Source organism: Pieris brassicae, chromosome 11 (genome assembly GCF_905147105.1).
Source record: "Pieris brassicae chromosome 11, ilPieBrab1.1, whole genome shotgun sequence".
In the NCBI taxonomy this organism is placed as follows: Eukaryota; Metazoa; Arthropoda; class Insecta; order Lepidoptera; family Pieridae; genus Pieris; species Pieris brassicae.
Window position 1 is genome coordinate 4,838,768 of NC_059675.1, and position 21,400 is coordinate 4,860,167.

Sequence of the window (21,400 nt, forward strand, 5' to 3'; positions counted from 1 at the left end):
TCCTGTTTTCACTTTTCAGTGATCATTTTAAATTGAATTGATAATTTATTTGAAGTAATTTTATTTCGTTTGTTAAATTTAACAATAAATTAAAAATCGATAACTTGTCAGTGAAGTCGGTAATAAACTGATTTATCAGCATTTTATCATGTAAGTAATAGAAATATACCATTGTGTTTAGATGTTTTCTTACAACAAAGGAAATTCATAATTTTTCAAGCATTTAAATTTCAGCTTATCTATAATGTTGTAATTTTTAGACTCTATGTTAATAAATAATATAATACAAATAACTGTTTACCCCGATTCTAAGAATTGAGCTTTAAATATTAAATTTAAACGAATATTGAACATATTAAGTAAACAATTTGTTATCAAATTTATTTTTAAATTCATTAATAAATTGAATGCGAGAATCCATCTTAAACTCTTTAAATTTTTTATTACATTTCGGTACAATGATTTGTATAGACTGGAATTAAAAATAATAATTATTTTGTGAATACAACAAAATCTTATTACCTACCTTTTTGTGAAAATGCTCGGATACTTAACACATATGGGTGTTGGTAGTATGGCAGCCTGATGTGGCATGGCCACATGCTTTGATATTCAGCAAAATATATAAATAATTTTAGTCAATAGGTTTTTAAGTGAGTGTGATTTACAAGTTTGTAAGTCAAAAAATGTGATGAGCTTGCTGTGCCTACTAGACTGAAAAAAGTAATATTGTTTCACATGGAACAAAATTTAGGGCTATACCCCGTGAATGTCAATCCCTTAGCCAAAATTGTGGTGTAGGTTATGTGTGAGAGCTGAAGATTGGCAGAGATTAACAATAATAAATAAGAAGATTTTCCTTACTTGGGGTGCCTGGAAGCAATCTCTTTTTAGGCCATGTTTTGATGTATTGTGGATAATATAATACTATGAAGTATTTATAAATTTCATCCTTTAAAAAAAAATCTATATATAACTAATAAGAACCAAAAAAAACTAAAGCACCAAACAAAACATAGTAAAGGAAAAGATTTTTTTTATGAGGTGAAAATACGCTAACGTAGGCCCGCACCGTGGATGTCAAGCTTGACGCGAGGGCTCTGGGGCTGGGTCTACATTTATAGCCCTCTGCTATTCAGAGGGGAAGCGAGACCCCGCCCACTAAAACACTTCAGCCCTTCACATGCCCTTAAGATGGGACCTCGGGGTTTGCCAGGCATTCTACCCAAAAGACCTGGGCTTATATAGAGAGCATAGACAGCTTAATCACGACCTGCGGTTCCAGGAGAGTTCCACTGGAGACTGAGACCCTAGCCTTGAACCACCGGCCAGTTTCGCCTTGCGGACGCCATACCTCTCCTCCAATTGCTGAGCAGCCTTCTTCTGCAGAATTACATGCTCACAAAAGGAGACTACTGCACTCCATGACTCCTCACTTCTTAACATACCTAATATAATACCCGGTAAAGTGAGGTCTGCCTCTATGACCAATACCAGTTCATGTGAATCCCTTCGTTCAGGTAGCATACTCAGCCACAGTGTGCTCCGCCGTATCATTTGGAGCACCACAGTGGTGGCAGAACGGATGCACCTCCTTTCTAGACACCATATGCAGATACTGCCCAAAGCATCCTAAAGCAGTAAAGGTCATTTTATTTAACTATTGTTTACTATCCCTTTAACCAAAAACAGATTGATATTTTACAAAATTCCTATCATAGTTTTTGGTGTTATATGTAAATATATATGTTTTTCTGAGCTATATAGAATAAAAAGTTCTGTTTTATAATATAATAACAGGTAAGTATTTACAGTGTTTTCTATTGCTATAATTGTAAACATAATACAAACAAATTGAATATGTTGTGTTTGTTACATGTAAAACTGACTAGATCATTCAAAATATATTTTGTTTTCACTAGTGTGCCAACTAATAAAATGCGCATTAGATAATTTCTGCAATAATCAATCTGATAATGAAAATAATTCTTTTAAAGGTTTAACTATTCTATTTGCAAATTTGAAAGCTATCGCTATTGTAATAAGGCTAATATTTTATGGTACACGACGTTGCGCACAATATTTTGGCCTTGTAAATTTGAATAATACGCAAGAGGCTCGTTGATAAGCGTCTAGTAAACACTGCGTCATGACACACCCATTATTAGACGAATAGGATAAAGTGGGCTGGTCTAGGATATATAAGATATTCTTAGTCCTAAAAAGTATATTTGGAGCTCACAACTGCTTTTTATTTATACAGATACATTGAATTTCTATAATTAAAAAATTAAATGTAAAGTCGAATTAAAGGATATAGTGTACTAATATAATCGATGATTTTTATAATATAATAAATTGTAAAATAGCAATAGCCTGTCACTATTAAAATTATTATTAGAGAAGTGGCCAGACCTCTCGCGGCTTCTGTATCAAATTAATACAAGATAAGTATTTCCAAATCAATTGAATCTAATAATAATACAAGCGACATAAAAATTGTCTTTGACTATTTGTGTATGGTTTACATTTGTCGCTTGCTCTCCTCCACGCATTTCTTAAATCTAAAATACTATCCTTTAACGAAAACATTATAAAGGTCATGATTAAATTGGGTAATTAAATCTTAATTTTCTGTCATAATTAATTGATACTATTTTTTAATATGATGGTACAGCGTGTTATAAAATATAGGTCATACAGTTATGGACGGTGCGCTTCTCTTTATAGCATACAGTAAACACTATATGCTGTAAAGAGAATATAATAATATCTGTAATATCAGATATTTATTGTACATACTGATTCAGGTATTCTTATCAATTCCACGACCAATATAATATAAATTTATATTTTTACATATACATTATACTTGACATAATACAAAATTCAATATTCGATAAATAAAAAATTAAATGAATGAAGAAATATAATTTTGCCTAAAAGTTAAGTGTATCTAGAAGTTAATACTTATAATTAGCATTTTCGTAATAGTTGACAAATTCTTGGTTTACTTTCATTCATCGTGGTACGACATCACGCCATATAACACGCGATCGGCGTTGGTTATAGTGCGTGTACACACTAGCTCTGTTTCCCACAACAAGCCTTTATATGTGTAGTGTAAAATAATATTGTGTTGTATTTGTATCACCTAGCTGTGTGCGTGTAACGATGTATCAGCTGGGACGTCACACAACACGAACGCAACACGTTTACGAGTCTTCCAACGATCAAGCATGAACTTGTATATGATCAGTTTGTAAAAGTATTCGGCGCGGATACCTCGTTACCGCTCGTTATTGTACCTTGATCTCGTTGTGTTATATTGTTATCGAAAACAAACTAGGTAACACAAAGGACGATTGTTGCAAGAGTGTCTCATAAAAGTGTTTTAAAAACTTGTAAACCCAAGTTGGATGGATTTCATCATGGTAGTTTAAGGTATATTAGTTAAAGTTAAAATTAAAGCTTACTTTTTCTTCATTCTTAAACCTTAGCATAAAGTCTGGATGTTCTTGAATTTGGTTATGTGATTGATAACGCATTTTCTACATTGGAACTATTAAATGCTTATTTTATTGAAAATTTGCTGTCGAAATCCTACTGTGGTACATACTGGCTCCTTTATTAATCTAATATTTTAAATATTGTAATTATGTAATTTTCTAATATACTGTATATATTTAATTTTATGACTGTCAATAGAGTTAAACTTCCCCTTCGTAGTAACAGCCTAACAGCACTTAAAAACAAGAAAAACAATACAAGTGACATACACCATTGGTACTAAATGTTATCTATTACATCGATTATAGAATAAGTGTTAAGGAGCATTGATATCGGTAATCAGTACTTACCCTTGGATTGGCTTGAGAGGCCCGATAAGAAATTATAATAATGACGGGTTACGATTCAATTTATATTGATAAAACCGTTATCCAAGTAAAATGGCAAATTATGTTATCAAGAGGGCCTGGGCTACGTGGCTATGCGGTTTGGTAATGATTGACACCTGGGGCTGGTTTGATTGTGTGTAGTACGTAGGTCCTTCGTAACGTAGTACCAAAAATTTTATTCTTTTTGTAAAAAATAATTGACAGTTGACATTTTACATGTCAATAAAAAATATAATAAGAAATCTTGATTCAAAGATAATAGTTATTCTAAAACAAGCTCGGGTGTAAGTCTCCAGATCAACAAATTTATATTGTAATTAATTTTTCTAACTCTTAACCCAGTCATCAAAATAGCGCAAGTCACTTTAAGAAAATGATTTCCCTATATTATTACCCCTAAACCTCTTGATAGTTGGCAGACAAAATTGATCAAAACCTAAGCTAACCTAACCTAATCTAATTCTTTTACATGCAATATTTTGACATTTTCACGTTATACTAACAGCTGTCATGTATAAGAGCATTTTGTGTACTCTGGGACAATTCTTGTAAATTGTCTTTCGAATGTTACCGAAAAGGAGTAAAAATGTATAATACATATATTGAATTTTTGCAGTCCTTTGTAAACACCTTTCATAATCACTCTAAGAGTTAAGAGTCTAAACATAATTGAATGTCTCAGTGTTACAATAACAGTTTGCTTCAAGATGATTAATAGAAATATGTATGTTTCTAGGGTTGGAGCAAATCAGTGTCTAAAATCAGTAGATACACGTTGTACTTTAATTAATTCGCCTTATCTCTCATTATCTTGGAATTTGCAATGCCACTGAAACTGCCACAATGAATAATATTATATAAAACAAGTAATAATTTTGTTATTCTATATACACATTTAATTATATTAGCTGAATGAACGTGATTATTCCTGTTCTTTTGTTTTTTTGCAAATGTAATTTTCCAAGAGAATCATCACGATGGCGGCGTATATTATTAACGGACGTTTGAAAATTTATATTGTAAATATGTATAGACTACGTGCCAGTTATATATTGTTCATTGTTTTGTGATGAATATTTAATTTAAAAATCATTCGTAAAGTAGACCATTGTAACTAAAGTCCATTAAGAATGTGTACCATTTATAAATCAAATATTTTTATATTGTATGTATGCCAATAACTAATATAATATATATATATATATATATATATATATATATATATATATATAAAGTTACCACTGGGTAGTTCGGAGTCTGGTATAGTTTGCGTCATACACTGGGGGCGATATATATATTAGCTATATTTTTTCATGAGAACCGCTAATGAGATTGTCATTATATGTTCATAATCGCCAATGACGTAGATTGACCTTTGCAACAATCGATAAATCTTTGCTTCTACTAAGATACAAATCATTGCGAAATTTTATCGTACCTACTTACGTAATTATAATGATTTTATTATTTCGCACGAACAAATTAAGTGATGACAAATAAATTAGCGTTTTTTTATGATTTCACAAAGGAATCAGAAATCGAAACCGTTAACGTTATAAATTATCAAACATTTGAGTTAAATTTTGTATTTCTTTACGGATGGTATCTGATTCGAAAATACTATTTATTTCAGATAAAACTTTACTTTTAGTTATATGTGTAATTGCATTGAAGGAGAAAGGAAATGGTTTCTTAGTTCCGCCACGTCAGTTTAAGTTATTAGAAATTTCTCGTTTCCGTTGTTGATTTTCTATTGTTTTTGTATTAATTTGTATTTTTGTAACCGTTCGGATTTAATGAAAACAAAAGATGCGAACCGCTTTATACGCACATATTCCTTTGTTTCAGAAATCAATATGGGCTAAGCTGTGAAAGTAAAGTGCATGAAAATTAGCGAAAAGGAAGCAAGAAAGCAAGCATCATGTATTCTATGAATTACATCGGGACTTTTTTCAAGAAATTCTATAATGAGATAAACAGCGCTACGTTGACGGGAGCGATAGATGTGATCGTGGTGGAGCAGCCTGACGGGAGTTTTACTTGTTCACCATTTCACGTTCGATTTGGAAAACTTGGTGTTCTACGCTCCAGATTCAAAGTGGTAAGTACTGTGATAATTAACTTGGGCTGAACTTTATAAAGCGTACTTAGACTTACGAGATAAGAGCATGACTGCGCAGTAAATTCAAACTCAGTCTTCTTCAAACCCTGAATTTACAATGAGCAAGAGCTCCCTTAAGTATAGGTGGAGTAAGCTTAACCCTTAAGAATAAAGTAATTTCCCATATAACACGGTTGATTGGTTCCGCGATAAGGGAAACGCGTTGTAGGAGTATTCTCGCATAACGCTCTTCTCAGAACCCATAAATGATTTACGTTTAACTTTTCTTGTCAAAAGATATTTAAATCGAATACTAAGAAAAAACTATATAATCACAGTACAGAAATATAACGTGTCTTTCAAGAAAAGAGCGTATAAGTTCTTATAGGCGGGCAACGCACTCGCGAGCCCTTGGGAATTGAGAGTGTTCATGTCACTTAACATCAGGAGCCTGTTTGCCCCTGTTCTAAAAAAAAGTTAACTCAGTTGATAGCCGATATCCTATATTTTAAAAGCTAGCCCGCCGGGCCCGTGCGACAATTATGTCGTGTGATATTTCAAGTATATTATTTATTACTTACGGAAAATTCTCTCTTCTTGGTTACAAAACGCCTTCCGCAATAATGTGTAGAGACTGGTAGAAACCTCCGCCATAGTTTTCTTATAATTTAAATAAAATTTTGACCTAACATTTTTATTTTCATATATACCATGCATTAATAATTATTAATTCCGCAAATTAAACATGCCACCCACATGTTCTAAGTCCCTAGGTAATACGTTCGCGGCAAGAAATCAATTATTCAAATTAAGAACGTGCAATAATTTTTGCCCCAATTCCGGAAAACATATTATTATTTTGTGCCCAGTTACCAAAGCCATACGAAACTGTCAGCTCCAGTGTGGGCAAAAATATTTTAGATTAGTCGGCTAAAATTATCTAAATTTACATCCGCATACTTCAAGGCTCCTTGCCTATATTGCGAGCATAAACAACGAGGAATGTAGAAAAAAGTGCCATATTCCGTCGTAAAATAAAGGAACGAGAACTTTTCACATATAACCTTGACACACTCGAATAATAAAATGTCATGAGCATAATATGTATCAAAATTTCAAAGCATTTAATTTTGATTATAAATACCTTGGCAGACTTGATTAAACAAATCATTATATAATGTGGGCGACCTTGGAGTATTGCTAAAATAATAGCCATTTTTGTTGAACGATTTCGTATACGTAATACATAATCAATATAATTTATCTTGCTGAATTTATAAAGCTTATACCCAGTTATATAATAAATTGCTACATTCATTTTTTATGACGTAAACCATTGCCCCATGTGGTAAATAGAAACTTGCTATGTATGTTTTTGCATTTTAATAAGACTTGACAAAACTCGGACAATACTACTAATGATTTACAATGGAATATTAAATGTGTTGTCAATTTTGCAAGTTGATTATTATATTAATTATAAGTAAAGGAAGCGTATATTAATGAATATTTTTTGCTCTACACCTAATTACTAAATTGATAACATCAGATTTTGTACAGTATGTATTTTGTTAAATACTCTTAGATCTGATGTTCTATCTTCTTGGGGTTGATCTGCCTGTCTTCCAACTGGGTATGAGTTACCTACTTCCCTGTGACTAAAATTGAGACTTTTTTTATTAGTATTAACAATTACCAAAACATATAACATATACACATCTCAGTAGCATAAGTGACTGAATTTTTCTTTTGTAATATGTAAATACTGTTACAATTCAATAATGCAATTTTAATTACGAATTGGTATTCTGTCCCCTTTACTAAAAGAAATGACGTTAAAGTGGCGTCATATAAATTGATTTCACGTTTTAATTATGAACGAAAAAATACAGTAGAATTAATAGAGGGGCATATAAACTAATGATTATAGTGTTGTTTAAGTAATACACCTAGGCAGTAGCACGAGTCAGCTAAAAATAATAATAACTTTAAAGACTATTATATTTATAGCTGCGACTGAGATTCATATAAACATTTTTTAAATACTTAACGAGATTTCATTAAACATTAATATTTCTATGAAATATAATTTAAAACCGTGACTGTGTAAAATTCTAATAATGAATTGGTATGAAACAATGAACTATTTTAAGTAAACGTTAACAAAACAAATTATGGAAACCTTCGCGGGAGTGGACTATCGGGACAGCTCACTTCGTCTAGTCTCGAAGATTCTGGAAAATAATAGTTGCTCGTGTCTCATTCAAGTAATAGTTTGTAATTAAATGTACTTTACTGGGTGGAGAATACGTGCCATTTTTCCTTAACATCGTTAACCACACCGGATGAAAGCATGTAGATATACTCATCCTTAGTGTGTTGTATAATATCGTTTATCGTTGGCGTGTTATCTATTGCCAAAAGGAGAGAGGAAATGTGTGACTGATTCACGGTTGGAATAATGCCAGTCGCGGGTTCAAATTCTGCTCGAATGTATGAAAAAATTGGCACAAATATTTGTCTACACGAGGCCACCTGTTTTATTACAAAAACGGTTTTAATGTGCCTAATGGAACATTTTGTCTCTATTATATTCATTGCTAAGGCTTCGGTTTTAATATTTCTAAGGTAAATCCACACTTGACAGTCACAATGACAATGCATATAAAAATGTGTTATTGCAAAACAATTTATTATATTAGTCATATCAATAACTAATTATATGTGTAACAACATAAACGAAGTGCATATAATAGGACATGCCAGTGACTATTATCTACTAAGACTTATATATAAAAAAATGTGATTATTTTTAGTATCCTTTTGATTAGGCAAGAGAACCATTTTCTGGCAAATTAGGAGCATTTTAAATAGCTGACAGAACTAATCGATGTGACTTATAGGTGGATCTTGAGCTCAATGGAGAGCCTCTGCCAATTCACATGAAGCTTGGTGAGTCAGGCGAGGCGTTTTTCGTAGTGGAGGTCGGAGAAGATGAAGCTGAATGTTCGGCTCACTTAGCCACTTCGCCAATACCGGCAAATCGATTTGAGGACCTTTACGAGCCTAGAAGAAGAAACTCCCTCTCTGCAGTGGAACCAGATCATGGCCAAGCATCTGACTACACAAAGCGGAGGTAATTGTTTTATACTATAGTATATAATAATAATTAGATTGGATTGAGATCTTAATATCCAAGGCGTACTCTATTCGTATCGATAAATCAACTAATCACTCTACTTGTTTATTTCATGTCGAAGACAATTCGTACATTATGAGGCACATAAAGGTATAAAAATATCTAGTACCTTTTTACAGGCGTGACATTGAAAAAGATCAATTTTAAATGGCAACTCGATACATGTCGATAATCGGTAATCGAGAATATATAGAAAAAATCTAAGAAAATTGTGTGCATAAATTATACTTTCATAAGTAGTTACGAATATTAAACAGATGTTTAAATTGACTTGTCATGTTTAATGGAGGTTCAAATAGCTTGACGTACTTATTAACTGACTTGTGACTTTGCTTAGGTGTATTACTTAAAATAACAATATAATCGTTGATATAAATAAGTTTAAATGCAACTCTCTCAAGTAAAATTTCTTTATACATTAGAATATATAGTGGTGAACCTTTTAAAGTAAATTGTCTATTTGTTGTGTTAAGTTTTAGTTTCAAAAATAATTAAAATGAGTTGTGCAAAGATGTAAAAAATATGCCATTGCTGTAGAAAGTGTGTCAAGTTATTTTAAAGCCAGTTAAGCAGGATTTATTTCGATGTGATGCGCGAATGCGCACGAGTTGAACGCCTGGCAATGGCATTGCCTCCTTACGACGTCATCCTTTTTTGTCAAGCTAGAAAGCGTTTTAATTTAATGTAGACTTAATTGAATACTTTTAATATCTTACTGATTTGACTTTTGTCATAATGTTATTTTTATTAATATACATGATTGCTTCTGATCAAAATAGTTGACTGAAAGTATTAGTATTACTTCAACAAAACAATTGTGTTATAAGACGAATTGTCTGTCACAGGTACACGGCCGATGGAAAGACAATGCAGAAACCTGACCTAAGTAAATATTCAAAGAAAAATACCAAAGAAGACAAAAATGATGAGAATGAAGCTTTGTTTGAGATGGATGGACTCAACGAAGGTACAGACTGGCCGGATCTAGTTGCGAAAACGTTCTCGGCGACGAAACTCAGCCCTGACACTGAGGCATGCCAAACAGTACAAAAAATAAGTGAGCACAACGACTTTAGGCCCATAGGGGCAGTTGAAGACCCAAAGCAGAATGGCAATGGAAAAAAGAAAAAAAAAACAAGAAAATTCAGCTCCAAGAAGAAGCACCATCGAAAGTCCTCAACTAGTTCTATTTCCAGTCAATCTGATTTCACGATTGAAACTCGTGCGACCACCATTCCTAATACCACAGAGATTCACTTCTTTAGTGACACCGAGGCAGCTGCCCTCGAGTAAGTATTACCAACATTATGTTAAGAGGAAGTTTTATTGAAAGCTAAGGTTCAAGAAATTGCTTCAAATCAGAATTTCATAGTCGTTCATGGTTAACAAAGCCATTTCATTAGCATCTGATATTCAGCTCTATGAAAAGCAAACAAAACTTCATGTATATTGGCTGGACGTAAAGCGGAGAAACAAAATGCGGTTAAGATTTAGACAGTCTTTGTATGATCCGTTTTTTATACGTATAAAAACGTTCTTTAACATTATTGTGGCAATGTTACCCGCGGTGAAAATTGTATCTTATTTTTTTTTAATGGATGCTAAACACAATACGTTATTGCAGTGAAGAAATGTCAAACTTGAAGCTGAATGGTGATAACCGCATACCATTGGCCTTGTCTGATACAGCGTTCGAGGTGCACGCTGCCTCCAGACATACGTAAATTATTTATTTCTTATCACCAAGCTTGTATATTTAACGCCCTTGCACTAAAAAATAATCAAATGTAGATTAAATTAAAGTTTTAAACTAGAATTAGATTTTTTAAAGCTCTTTGATTCATTTTTAGTGCCAGGCGTCCTATCTCAGCCGTATAAAATTCTCAAAGGTCCAATTTGCATATACATATTTTGCTAAGAAACTAACAAATAATCGATTCTTCATACAGTTTATCACGCTTTATAGTCTATTAAGGAAAATCATAAATACAAAGTGACGCTTTCGCACGTAAAAAGTTCATGAATCATTACAATTACTTATCATTTAGAATTTCTCACTAAATGTATAGTTTTCTATAAATAGTTATATCATATATAAATTTAAATCATTTAATTGTCGAATATAATAACCACATCATTTTCTTATTCAACCTTCGTTGCATATAAATTAAGTAGGTTAACCGAGATTGGATTGCAATTTGGAAGTGAAAATAATTTGAATTAATCACATTTATTAAGCCAATACTTTGGCTAGAATAATTTAAAAAATCATGCATATAAAACAGATAGAGTAACGATTAAAGTTTGTGTTAAAAACATTATACGTCTAGAGCTATATAAATTATTTTAACAGAAGCAGCTTCAGTGTCAAGAGCGCCATTTTAAAGTGAACACAAAAGCTTCACCTTCACGGCTTCTATTGATTTAAATAATTTGTTTTAAACAGGAAAGGTTCTCGTCACGGTACACCGGTACAGTCCGATACGGAAGTTGAATTAGCGCGAACAACTTCTGGCAATAAATCATCCCAGTCCTGGCGCTGGGGGGAGTTACCTGAGCCCCCGATCCGTACGACAATGACAGAATCCATTGACACGGCTTCACCGGCATCTCCTGCTGAGCCAGCTTCCCCTACGGAGCCCTTAAGTTCGGATGAGGAAAGGCATGAGCGGCGTGGGGTCTTAAGCGGGATGTTTAGGTTTATCTCTTCTCGGGAAGCGGAGCCGGGTGTTGAAGGAGTATACTTAGACGATATAGATAAGGGTCAAGTGGACCCGAACATGTACTTTCCCAAACACCACACAGAGCGTTATCGCACAGGTAAGATGTAATTTGTTATTACATATCTATTATTCATGTAAATACGGGACGATGTTTTCGATCTTTGAACCTCAGATACGCTAATAAATTATAATGATTTATGGAATCTTATCACAGTACGTCCGTTTTGATCGCATTTTCTAAGAAATTTGTCATTGATACTGACTGCTATTCGTTTGTCAGAGCTAATAGACATCAGTATATATGTACGCGACACGTTTTTAAGTTGAGACTAAAATCACACACAAACATAGATTTTTATTTGTATTATTTGCACGAAGCGCATAAGAATCTAATATTTTATTCTTTACGCAAAGGACAACCAGCTCAATCCTAAAAAGGCTCGTGCTTGCCTCAATACGTACGGTACAAAATCGAAAAATCGCAAGTCTTTTTAACTTAACATTTTATGATCACTTAAATAAAAAAAATGGTATTAGGTACCTAAACATTATATTTTTCTAATAATACAGGAACTAGTGGTTCCGTTCAACAAGGCCCTACTGAGGAAGAATACGAGTCGGGCAATGGTCCATCTCTACCGCAGTCACCTGCTTCTCCGGCTTCGCCCGCTTCGCTTGAACCACCGGGATTGGACTCTGATGATGACGATAAGATTCTTGCCAAGTATGTATATGATTTTCAAATTGCCATAAGTTTTATTTCTTAATATCATTTCCTATTTTACAACAAACCATTGATAAGTTTATAACTATATAAATATGTATTTATTTAAGAGTAAAAAATCAGTAAATAAATAATGAAATGGAATTAATAGCGGCCTTTGTGATAATTTCCTCTGTGCCTATTTTCAGATTTTATTCCAAATAAAAATTATGTTAAAAGGGTGCGAGCCAGCGTACAAAGGCTTGCTTTGACAGTTTCATTTAATGAAACAAATTTGCAATTTATGACATATATATAAACCTTTTAGTACTAAGAACAACGTACATTATGGTCGGTACTTAAGTTAACTAATGTAAATGTATAGAAAGTATTACAAACATATATATATATATATATAGTCTTTGATAAACAATTTTTTTGTTAAATACAAAAGATTTACATTTATAACCTGTTTTACAGGAATGTGTACAGAAAGGAGGAACTAAAAGTCTCTCACCATTGTTTTTAAATATATTAGTATGAACCTAGCCAAGCATTGTGCCTTGGAGACTTATCCAAACTAAGGTCTAAATTTGTATATTTATTCAGCTGTCTCAACATGATTTCTGGCTTTACGTCAATGATAGAATCTTGCCAAGTATGAATATTTTTAGTGCTTACCGAAATAGGTCTTGCACATACCGCAAAATATGTAGATGTTCTTTTGACTTGAAAATTTATATATAACAATAATGGAATTGATTAAATTAAATATATCGCATAGCATTAGCCACATGTTAGTTTTGCCTTATCTAAACGTTAATTTTGAAGCCCAAGTTAACTTTGCCTACAAACTAGTATTGGGTACCTATTTATATTATCATGAATAAAGCTTCTGAAATAATATTCTGAAAGAGTAATTAACGTATTATAGTCGTGAATAGACGATAACAAAGATACTTTGTGACAAGCGTAGTCCTATATCTTCCATCGTGGTCATGTGACCGGTTGGTAGTGGCTAATTGTAATCATACAATTTTTATTGCGATAGCTAGCCACGCCTGCCACAAAATACTTTTTGTTTTTGATATTATTCTCATTAAACGTTTCTAGTTATTTCAATATTTATTTATAATTCAGAGGTGAAGTCCAACTATACGCAAGAGAAGGTGCCGTCTCACACGTGCTTCCGTACGAAGAGTTCTGTTCGATGGGCGGCCGGCTTGCGGCTGAAGGAAGGTTGGAAGTACGTATTGGGACGCGCACACTCCCATGGCGTACTGCTGGACCGCTAATACTATCGCTGTTGGCGTATAGACGGCCCCTGCCTACTGTAAGTATTTACTAATGTATCTCTTACAAAAATTACCTTACAAATATAAAATAAAGAACTACCTTACAAAAATTAAAACTACTTCCAATATCTGACAACTGAATTTTGGAGGATTGTCATGACTTTTAGTCTGCGAAAAATTGTGGTAATACGAAATTCGTGATACATTATACAATTCCAAAAGTTTTATTTACGTCGATTTAGAATCGTAATTTTAAAAAGTTACTATGCCCTGTTTTAATATTCTAAATACGCTTTGTATAATTGTTTTCTCTTAACGACTCGTAAGGTACGTGTTCATTAAATCCGAAGATATACCGTTACAATAAAAGTATTAAAAGTATCAATGAAACAAATGTAGTTATAATTTATCATCAACTGCGAAATTACTATACATGCTATACTGAGGATTTAAGCTTCTTAACCTACACTATACATTTGTATTACTATTTCTATTAATTACTTAAGAAGTCATGTGGAACATGATGTAATGGTTGCAATAAAAAACTTGCTATTAAAAGAGTGGCGGAGAGCTTTCAATGTGTTTTTTTTACGTCATAAGTGTACATTGTGTTACCTATATGAATAAATGATTTTGACTTTGACTCTATATAAATTAAACTTAGATATCCAGTTATTGGATCACATATCATCAACTGCGAAATTACTATACATGCTATACTGAGGATTTAAGCTTCTTAACCTACACTATACATTTGTATTACTAATTCTATTAATTACTTAAGAAGTAATGTGGAACATAATGTAGTGGTTGCAACAAAAAACTTGCTATTAAAAGAGTGGCGGAAAGCATTTAATGTGTTTTTTTGACGTGCATAAGTGTACATTGTGTTACCTATATGAATAAATTATTTTGACTTTGACTCATATTTCATATAAATTAAACTTAGATATCCAGTTATTGGATCACCCATCTAAAAGGCCTCCAGGCTTTCCCGTACTTACGACTCATTTATAAATAGTATAATTAATGAATAATATTATTTATTTAGCGAGTGCTAGAAGAATTAGACAAAGGGGATAAGGAGCCATCTGAGTCTCAACCGACAGACGCAGCGAAGCCTCGTACATATTCGTGGTGGTATTGGAGAAGATCTAATACGGATTCTAAGAGGTTAGTACAAGCGTCAAGTATTTCTTCAGTTAAAAAAAAATCATATATGTAGTCTAGTCATCGTTACATAAAAATCAGTGTACAATGATCCTTCAATAAGACCATAGAAAAGAGGTTTTATTTTGTCTTTTTCTGTATTTATCTTTAAATTCTAATCTATATGACTTTTATTTAGAGTTGGTAGAAAGTCAAAATGTTACTAGATGTAGTTCCAAGTCCTTTTCTTATATTTTTTTCAACTACAAGTCTGTTATTAAAAAAGTAACCAAATTTAACGCGGACCAACTCATATGCAAATAGCACAAAAATATGTCTGATCTAAGCTCTTGAAGTGACAGCCTCTATAGAGGCAAAAAATCAAGGTCATCTATGACTTTTATTTAAATCTGATATGGTGTGTCTTAACAAAAATTTGCGAATCGTTAATGAATAATTTATATTTTTTATAGCTTCGCCTAAGTCGCTTGTTATTTACTGAAGGTCGTCTTGATTAGCCTATAAATGTTTAACGATTTCCTACTACTTTGTCATATTTTATTAGTATTTAAATGTGTTTGAAAATTAACATCGGCAACATAAGCGTTATTTGGCAAACTAAGAACTTAATAAAGTGGAAGTTTAAGTTGGAATAAAGCAGAAAAAGCATTTATTTAGTAATACCAACTTGTTGTTTGAACCTCAACTTAAGTAGTGACAAATGTTACTAGATGTAGTTCCAAGCCTTTTTCTTATATATTTTTCAACTATAAGTCTTTAAAATGTGTATGCTAACAAAATAATAACCAAATTTAACGCGGACCAACTTATATACAAATAGCACATAAATGTGTCTGTTCTAAGCTATTGAAGTAACAGCCTTTAAATAAGAAACAAATCAGAACCTCAACTTAAGTAGTGACAAACTTTTGTCATAAGAGTGGATCCTTTAATTAGCTCCCTTTAGAAACGAACGGAGAAAGTTTAGCAACTCAAAGAAAAGATATATAATGTTTTAACATTAAGAAAAGTCGAAGCTACTAACACAACCAAATTACTTATAATGCATAACCAAACTACCTTAAATACCGGGACGTTGCCTCGACCGCAGCATACTACGCTTTCCATAGCAACGCTCGACTCACATGGCAAAAGCAAGGCTAATTGGACATTACTTATAAATATTCATTAATATTATATAATATAATTAATATAAATGTCTTGGATATAATTTATAAACTGCATAATAAAATATAAATATTTGTATACACTTAATACAAATATAACGCCATTATAATTCGCAAAATTCAAATTAGCTATGAATCAATATTGCCTGGTAATCTTAAAGTAACAAGAAAACAGTATGTAAACAACTTAAGAATTAGCGTAAACAAACGCGTAATTCAGAATAATATGTTGTGTCTAGACATCCTTACTTTGAACTTAGCACTAAGGGAGAGTTCAGACGAAACTGAATCTAACCATTTAAGTTTAATTTATATAGTAAAATTAAATCAAGTAGGTACTGTTGTTTAACTGTATTGGTAATTTTATAAGATCAAATTTTAAATACATGCGTTTAGGTATTTGGTAAGTTAGCACCGAGCTGCTAGAGCAAGCGTAGTAGTATATTTTTGTTTTGTGTTGTTAAGTCAGCATACAGTCGATCTCGTACATCAACCAAATAATAGAAAATCATAAGATACTTGATACATTTGAATAGATGATGAAAATATTGAAAAGTAAGCGATTAAATATTACGTAACGCAATTTTTACGCGTAACGTTTTTCTGTACCCTCCTAGGGGGAGGCCCCTGCCTTAACGTTACGTAACATTTAAGTGAACATCAAAGTCACAATTATGGTAAACAAAGTATAATACCTTTGTTATTGTATTAATTGCTTTTGCAGTAGTAATAAACAAAGGAAGAGATTTTTAAGTTATATGTTTTTATTTAGACAAAAAATGAAATAAGTGTAGGTACGTTAAAACACAATTCATTTGTAATTACTGATCCTCTGTCCACTGGCTTGCGAGCCACTTCTTTTATTATTGGTATTCGTATAGCAGATGAAGAAGGTTTATTTATTTATGGGTCAGCTAATAATTACTTTAAATATAAGTAAATTCTGCTTATATAAACGTAAAAATAATAAAGAAAACTTAAATATAAAAATATTTAAAAGTTTAATTTTGTAAGCTAAGAAAAATACGACGTAATTGCGACATAGAGATTATAGTTACTCGTATTTAAAGGCCCTAATAACGATTGAAAGTCATCACGTGTATAATGAGTTGAGCCAAGCGATAGCCTATTTTAATGTCACATTTTCCGTCACGTTGCGGAACACTAGTTATCGTAGTGTTGATTGACAATTACAATATTAAGCATAATTCACATTGTTTGGCTAATTTGTTTATTATATATATATAATATATAAACGTCGTGAAAAACAAAAACTTGGCGGAGAGTTTATTGCGAGTTCTTCTCTTCCGTTCTAAGCCCGTGATTTAAGACCTGGCAATAAATGTAAAATTAGAAGCATTTTATATACATTTATGTTTTGACGTTCATAAGTGTACATTGTATTACCTTTATGAATAAATAATTTAGATTTTTTAAAATAGATTTCTTATATAATATAAATATAACACCATTGTAAATTTTTCATACTAGACGACAGTCAGAAATGACAACGCCGCTGATTGCCGTGGTGATTCGGTAGGATGAAAATAATACCTACGACCGGGACGTAAATATTGTCGCTGAGTTCACTCGTGTCGAATTAAAAACTAATTCAGATTAATAGGCTACGATTGTTTGCTTTTTAGATGTTTAGAAGTGTCGTGAATATTGTCATATTTACGTAGCATCATATAACTTTGTGGACTTCAATTCCTAGCGGCCGCGGCGGTGCCCGGCGCTTTACTAGCTTTGAACTAGAGCTGTCGGGTTGGGCTGGGCTGTGTTAAAAACTTGTTACAGTTGGATAACCTATCATATCATCTCGCCTACGAATTTTGCATAACGAGTCCATTTACTTTTCCATGTACGACTTTTATTTATTAGGGTTTTAGTAAGAAACTTCTGTTTCCGAGGATTTCACTCCTTTTTGAGCACTCACTTTAACTTTTAGTGATGTCTACAAGAATTCGAAAATCGCTGTTATTAGATAGTTATATCTATATGTATATATTGTTTATGTTATGAAAACAAGTTCTCATGCGCGTCTATCCGCCTGTTGGCGCTAAATTCCTCGAATACCTAAACCATGTTTATGAATTTGTTTTAATCAAGATATTAAATTTATACGAAAATGATGTATTTTATTTGTAGGCCAGACGTTCCGCCTAAACAAGGAGAGCTAAAGGAGCCAGTACCTCAATCAGAAGTGAAGGATCTAACGGGACTGGATCAAGTAGACAATAACACACCAAATATAGAAAATAAAGAAGACACTCCAATCATCCAAGATCTGCAGCCAGAAGACTTGGAAGAGAGTATACCGGAGTTTGATGATAAACAGATTTTCAATCAAAGTAAGTTCCGCATGTCTGTTTTCGTATAAAATCAAAAATCTGTGGAAGGTACCTGGTCTTCTCTTACTTGAAGCAGAGTGTGCAGTAGGAGTAATGTATCATCATAACTTAGAGCGTAGTTGAAGATAGTTAACTCATTATGACGTATCAATATTTAGTACAAGGATTTTTACAAGAGTGACAGCACAGCAAATAGTTAACATAAAACCGTTACAAAGACAATTTAATAAAAAATTAACTGTCATATAAAATGGGATATAAACGATTTTATTTCAACAGTTTTTGCATCGATCTCTTAAAAAACCGATGCCAAAAAATCTAATAGTATTGACTCTTTGAAAACAGCCTTCTATCTGTAACGGTTGTTTTACAATTGCTTTAATACGTACTTTTACCGAGTTGATAAAATTATTTTAGGTGATCGTCACGAGCAAAGTTCTTCAGATTCTGATCAAGACACGCAGCAGGGCTCGCGAAGACATTCCACCTTCCGTAAGACGTTGCGACTCTCCTCTGATCAAATCGTAAGTTGATATATTAATGTATATAAACGCAATATTTAATTTCAAGGTTTCGGAACCTTTTGGCAGGTCTTATTATATAGGTTAGGATGTATCTTAAACACAGTTAACAGCTTATAATTGTGACCGCTTGATTATTCTATTTGTATTCTCATTGTTACGCCATTACTGTGTGTTAATTGTGAGATTAAGATTTGATGAATGTCTTGCATCGACAGTCATGGTACCTCCCAAGGGCCTTTTCATATTATATATAATATTGTCTAGAGCTGCAAAAAGATATCCTGAATTCCTGAATCCTGATTGAATTTTGTCAAAGACATCGTCATTGAACATGAATTTGAAGTTGGGTTCACTATTTAGCAGACTAATTGGAAATTCAAAATTTAAGGAAACTTACTAAACTTACTATAATTTGGCCAGAAAAAATTGAACCTGCGTGAAGGCATCAATGAGATGGTGTTCAGTGTGACGACGGCAATTCAAGGCACATCTCGCTGCAAGTGCAATGTGTTCAGATGGCGGTACGACCACAAAATCGTTATATCTGATATCGACGGAACCATCACCAAGTAAGTACTTTTGTATATTATTTTTTTAAATACTGAGGTAAAAAAAATACCGATCGATGAGAGACATTTTACAAGTGTTTTCTTTTCTATTAGAACTCTAGCATGAGCAGGTTTGCTATACCATCCCTGAGGATGTAGCTTCAAATACCTGTTGCTAGAGCACAACCGAGATGGTAGATGAACTTTATGTCTGTATTTGAAATTCGATCGTACGCTGAAAGAAAACATCGTAAGGAAACCGGCGTACCTTAAATCCCAATAGTCGAGGGCATATGTCAGGCACAGAAGGCTCATCACCAACTTGCCTCTTAGAAATGAGTTCCCTACAGAAATATGAGGCCTTAAAAACACCTAAAGAGGTGAAGTGCCACTTTTAAAATACAAACAGACAACTTGTAAAGACAAAACCAATGTTTCAGATATTTTGTTGTTCATGTGTATTAACTTATCGATATATTAATAGTCCAGTCATTTTTGATTTCGAATCGCAGTTGCTACACGAATCTGTCGCAATATAAACACAATGAGGATGTGTACTTTTTTTCAAGGATTACTATTTCGCCTACGAATTTTGCATAACAAACAAATAGACTTGAACGATAAAAATGGTTGTCACGTAAATATTTTAAGGCCTTGTGAAACCATTGTTTCCAACCGCAGATAATAATGCGATATGTTAACCGCATTCATGTTTTTCATGTTTTTGATAATGATTTCTTTTATCGAAATTTGAATTGGATTAGGGCAATTATGCTTTGTCGTCTGTAGATTTTTTTTTCTTTGGGTGTAGCAATTGTCTTTAATGAATCTTTGAAAATAGCAACGACAATTGATAAGCATACGGCTCATTTTCACTAACAACGAAGCAATATATATCAAATTTGTTGTGGGTACAAGTTTTATTGAAAACGGTATTTTCTTGTCCTAACTGAAATACGCCAGATTTTTGTCGCTTGCATGTGTGTTTGTCCTATACAAACACAGACACAATGCAAATTAATAATAATATACAGATATAAAACGCTGATCGCTAGACTTGTCAAAACTAATCAAATGTAGGTCTGTTTTTTATCTTTGTATTTAGATTATTTATTTTGTTTAGTCCCATAATATATGAGTATACTAATAATTATTATTGAACATTGAAAGAAAACAATTTTTAACCGGATTAAAGATTATCACGGTGACCGTGACCACGCACGCTGTAAAGCACGCGAAACGTCGGAAAAATTTAAAATTATCTAAATAATTATAAGTTTATAATAATAGAAATAGCTTTAATTCGGTTAAAAATTTGTTTTCTATCAATGTGTAAAAGCTGTTAACCAAAGACACTACAATTATTAAACATTACCGAAATCATTAAGTTTATTTTATACTAAAAGAAATTAAACATATCATCGTGTCGTGTCGTACAATCCATCAATCAAATACATAATATAATTAGGTTTGGATATGAAATGAATTGGGTGGTTGTTTTTTGAAGGTCGGACGTGCTAGGTCACATTTTCCCTCTAGTAGGAAAAGATTGGGCGCAGTCGGGCGTTGCGCAACTTTTCACCAAGATAAAAAATAATGGATACCAGCTGCTTTACCTCTCTGCGAGGGCTATTGGACAGGCCGGTGTAAGTATAATTAATATTTATGTAGAACAAAAAGCAAGTCCTTACTTAAACTTCATAATTTTTTTCATATTT

The 21,400-nt window shown here is 32.7% G+C and overlaps 1 protein-coding gene across 4 annotated transcripts in view; it reads left to right on the plus strand.

Annotated features, from left to right (window-relative positions):
• The window catches only part of LOC123716628 (phosphatidate phosphatase LPIN2), a 26,574-nt gene continuing 5,174 nt past the window's right edge, over positions 1-21,400 (plus strand). Inside the window, exons 1-13 of one of the 4 annotated variants that reach the window (XM_045672468.1) lie at positions 1-150; positions 5,748-6,000; positions 8,904-9,136; positions 10,045-10,488; positions 10,824-10,919; positions 11,646-12,019; positions 12,493-12,646; positions 13,766-13,958; positions 14,972-15,093; positions 18,408-18,610; positions 19,028-19,134; positions 19,555-19,703; positions 21,190-21,328. In XM_045672468.1, coding sequence (XP_045528424.1) covers positions 5,821-6,000; positions 8,904-9,136; positions 10,045-10,488; positions 10,824-10,919; positions 11,646-12,019; positions 12,493-12,646; positions 13,766-13,958; positions 14,972-15,093; positions 18,408-18,610; positions 19,028-19,134; positions 19,555-19,703; positions 21,190-21,328 — 2,394 coding nt within the window. In that variant the 5' untranslated portion in view covers positions 1-150; positions 5,748-5,820. Of the gene's footprint in view, positions 151-3,249; positions 3,445-5,747; positions 6,001-8,903; positions 9,137-10,044; positions 10,489-10,823; positions 10,920-11,645; positions 12,020-12,492; positions 12,647-13,765; positions 13,959-14,971; positions 15,094-18,407; positions 18,611-19,027; positions 19,135-19,554; positions 19,704-21,189; positions 21,329-21,400 lie in introns of those variants that run through there. The other 3 variants (XM_045672470.1, XM_045672467.1, XM_045672469.1) reach the window with 3 other exon arrangements.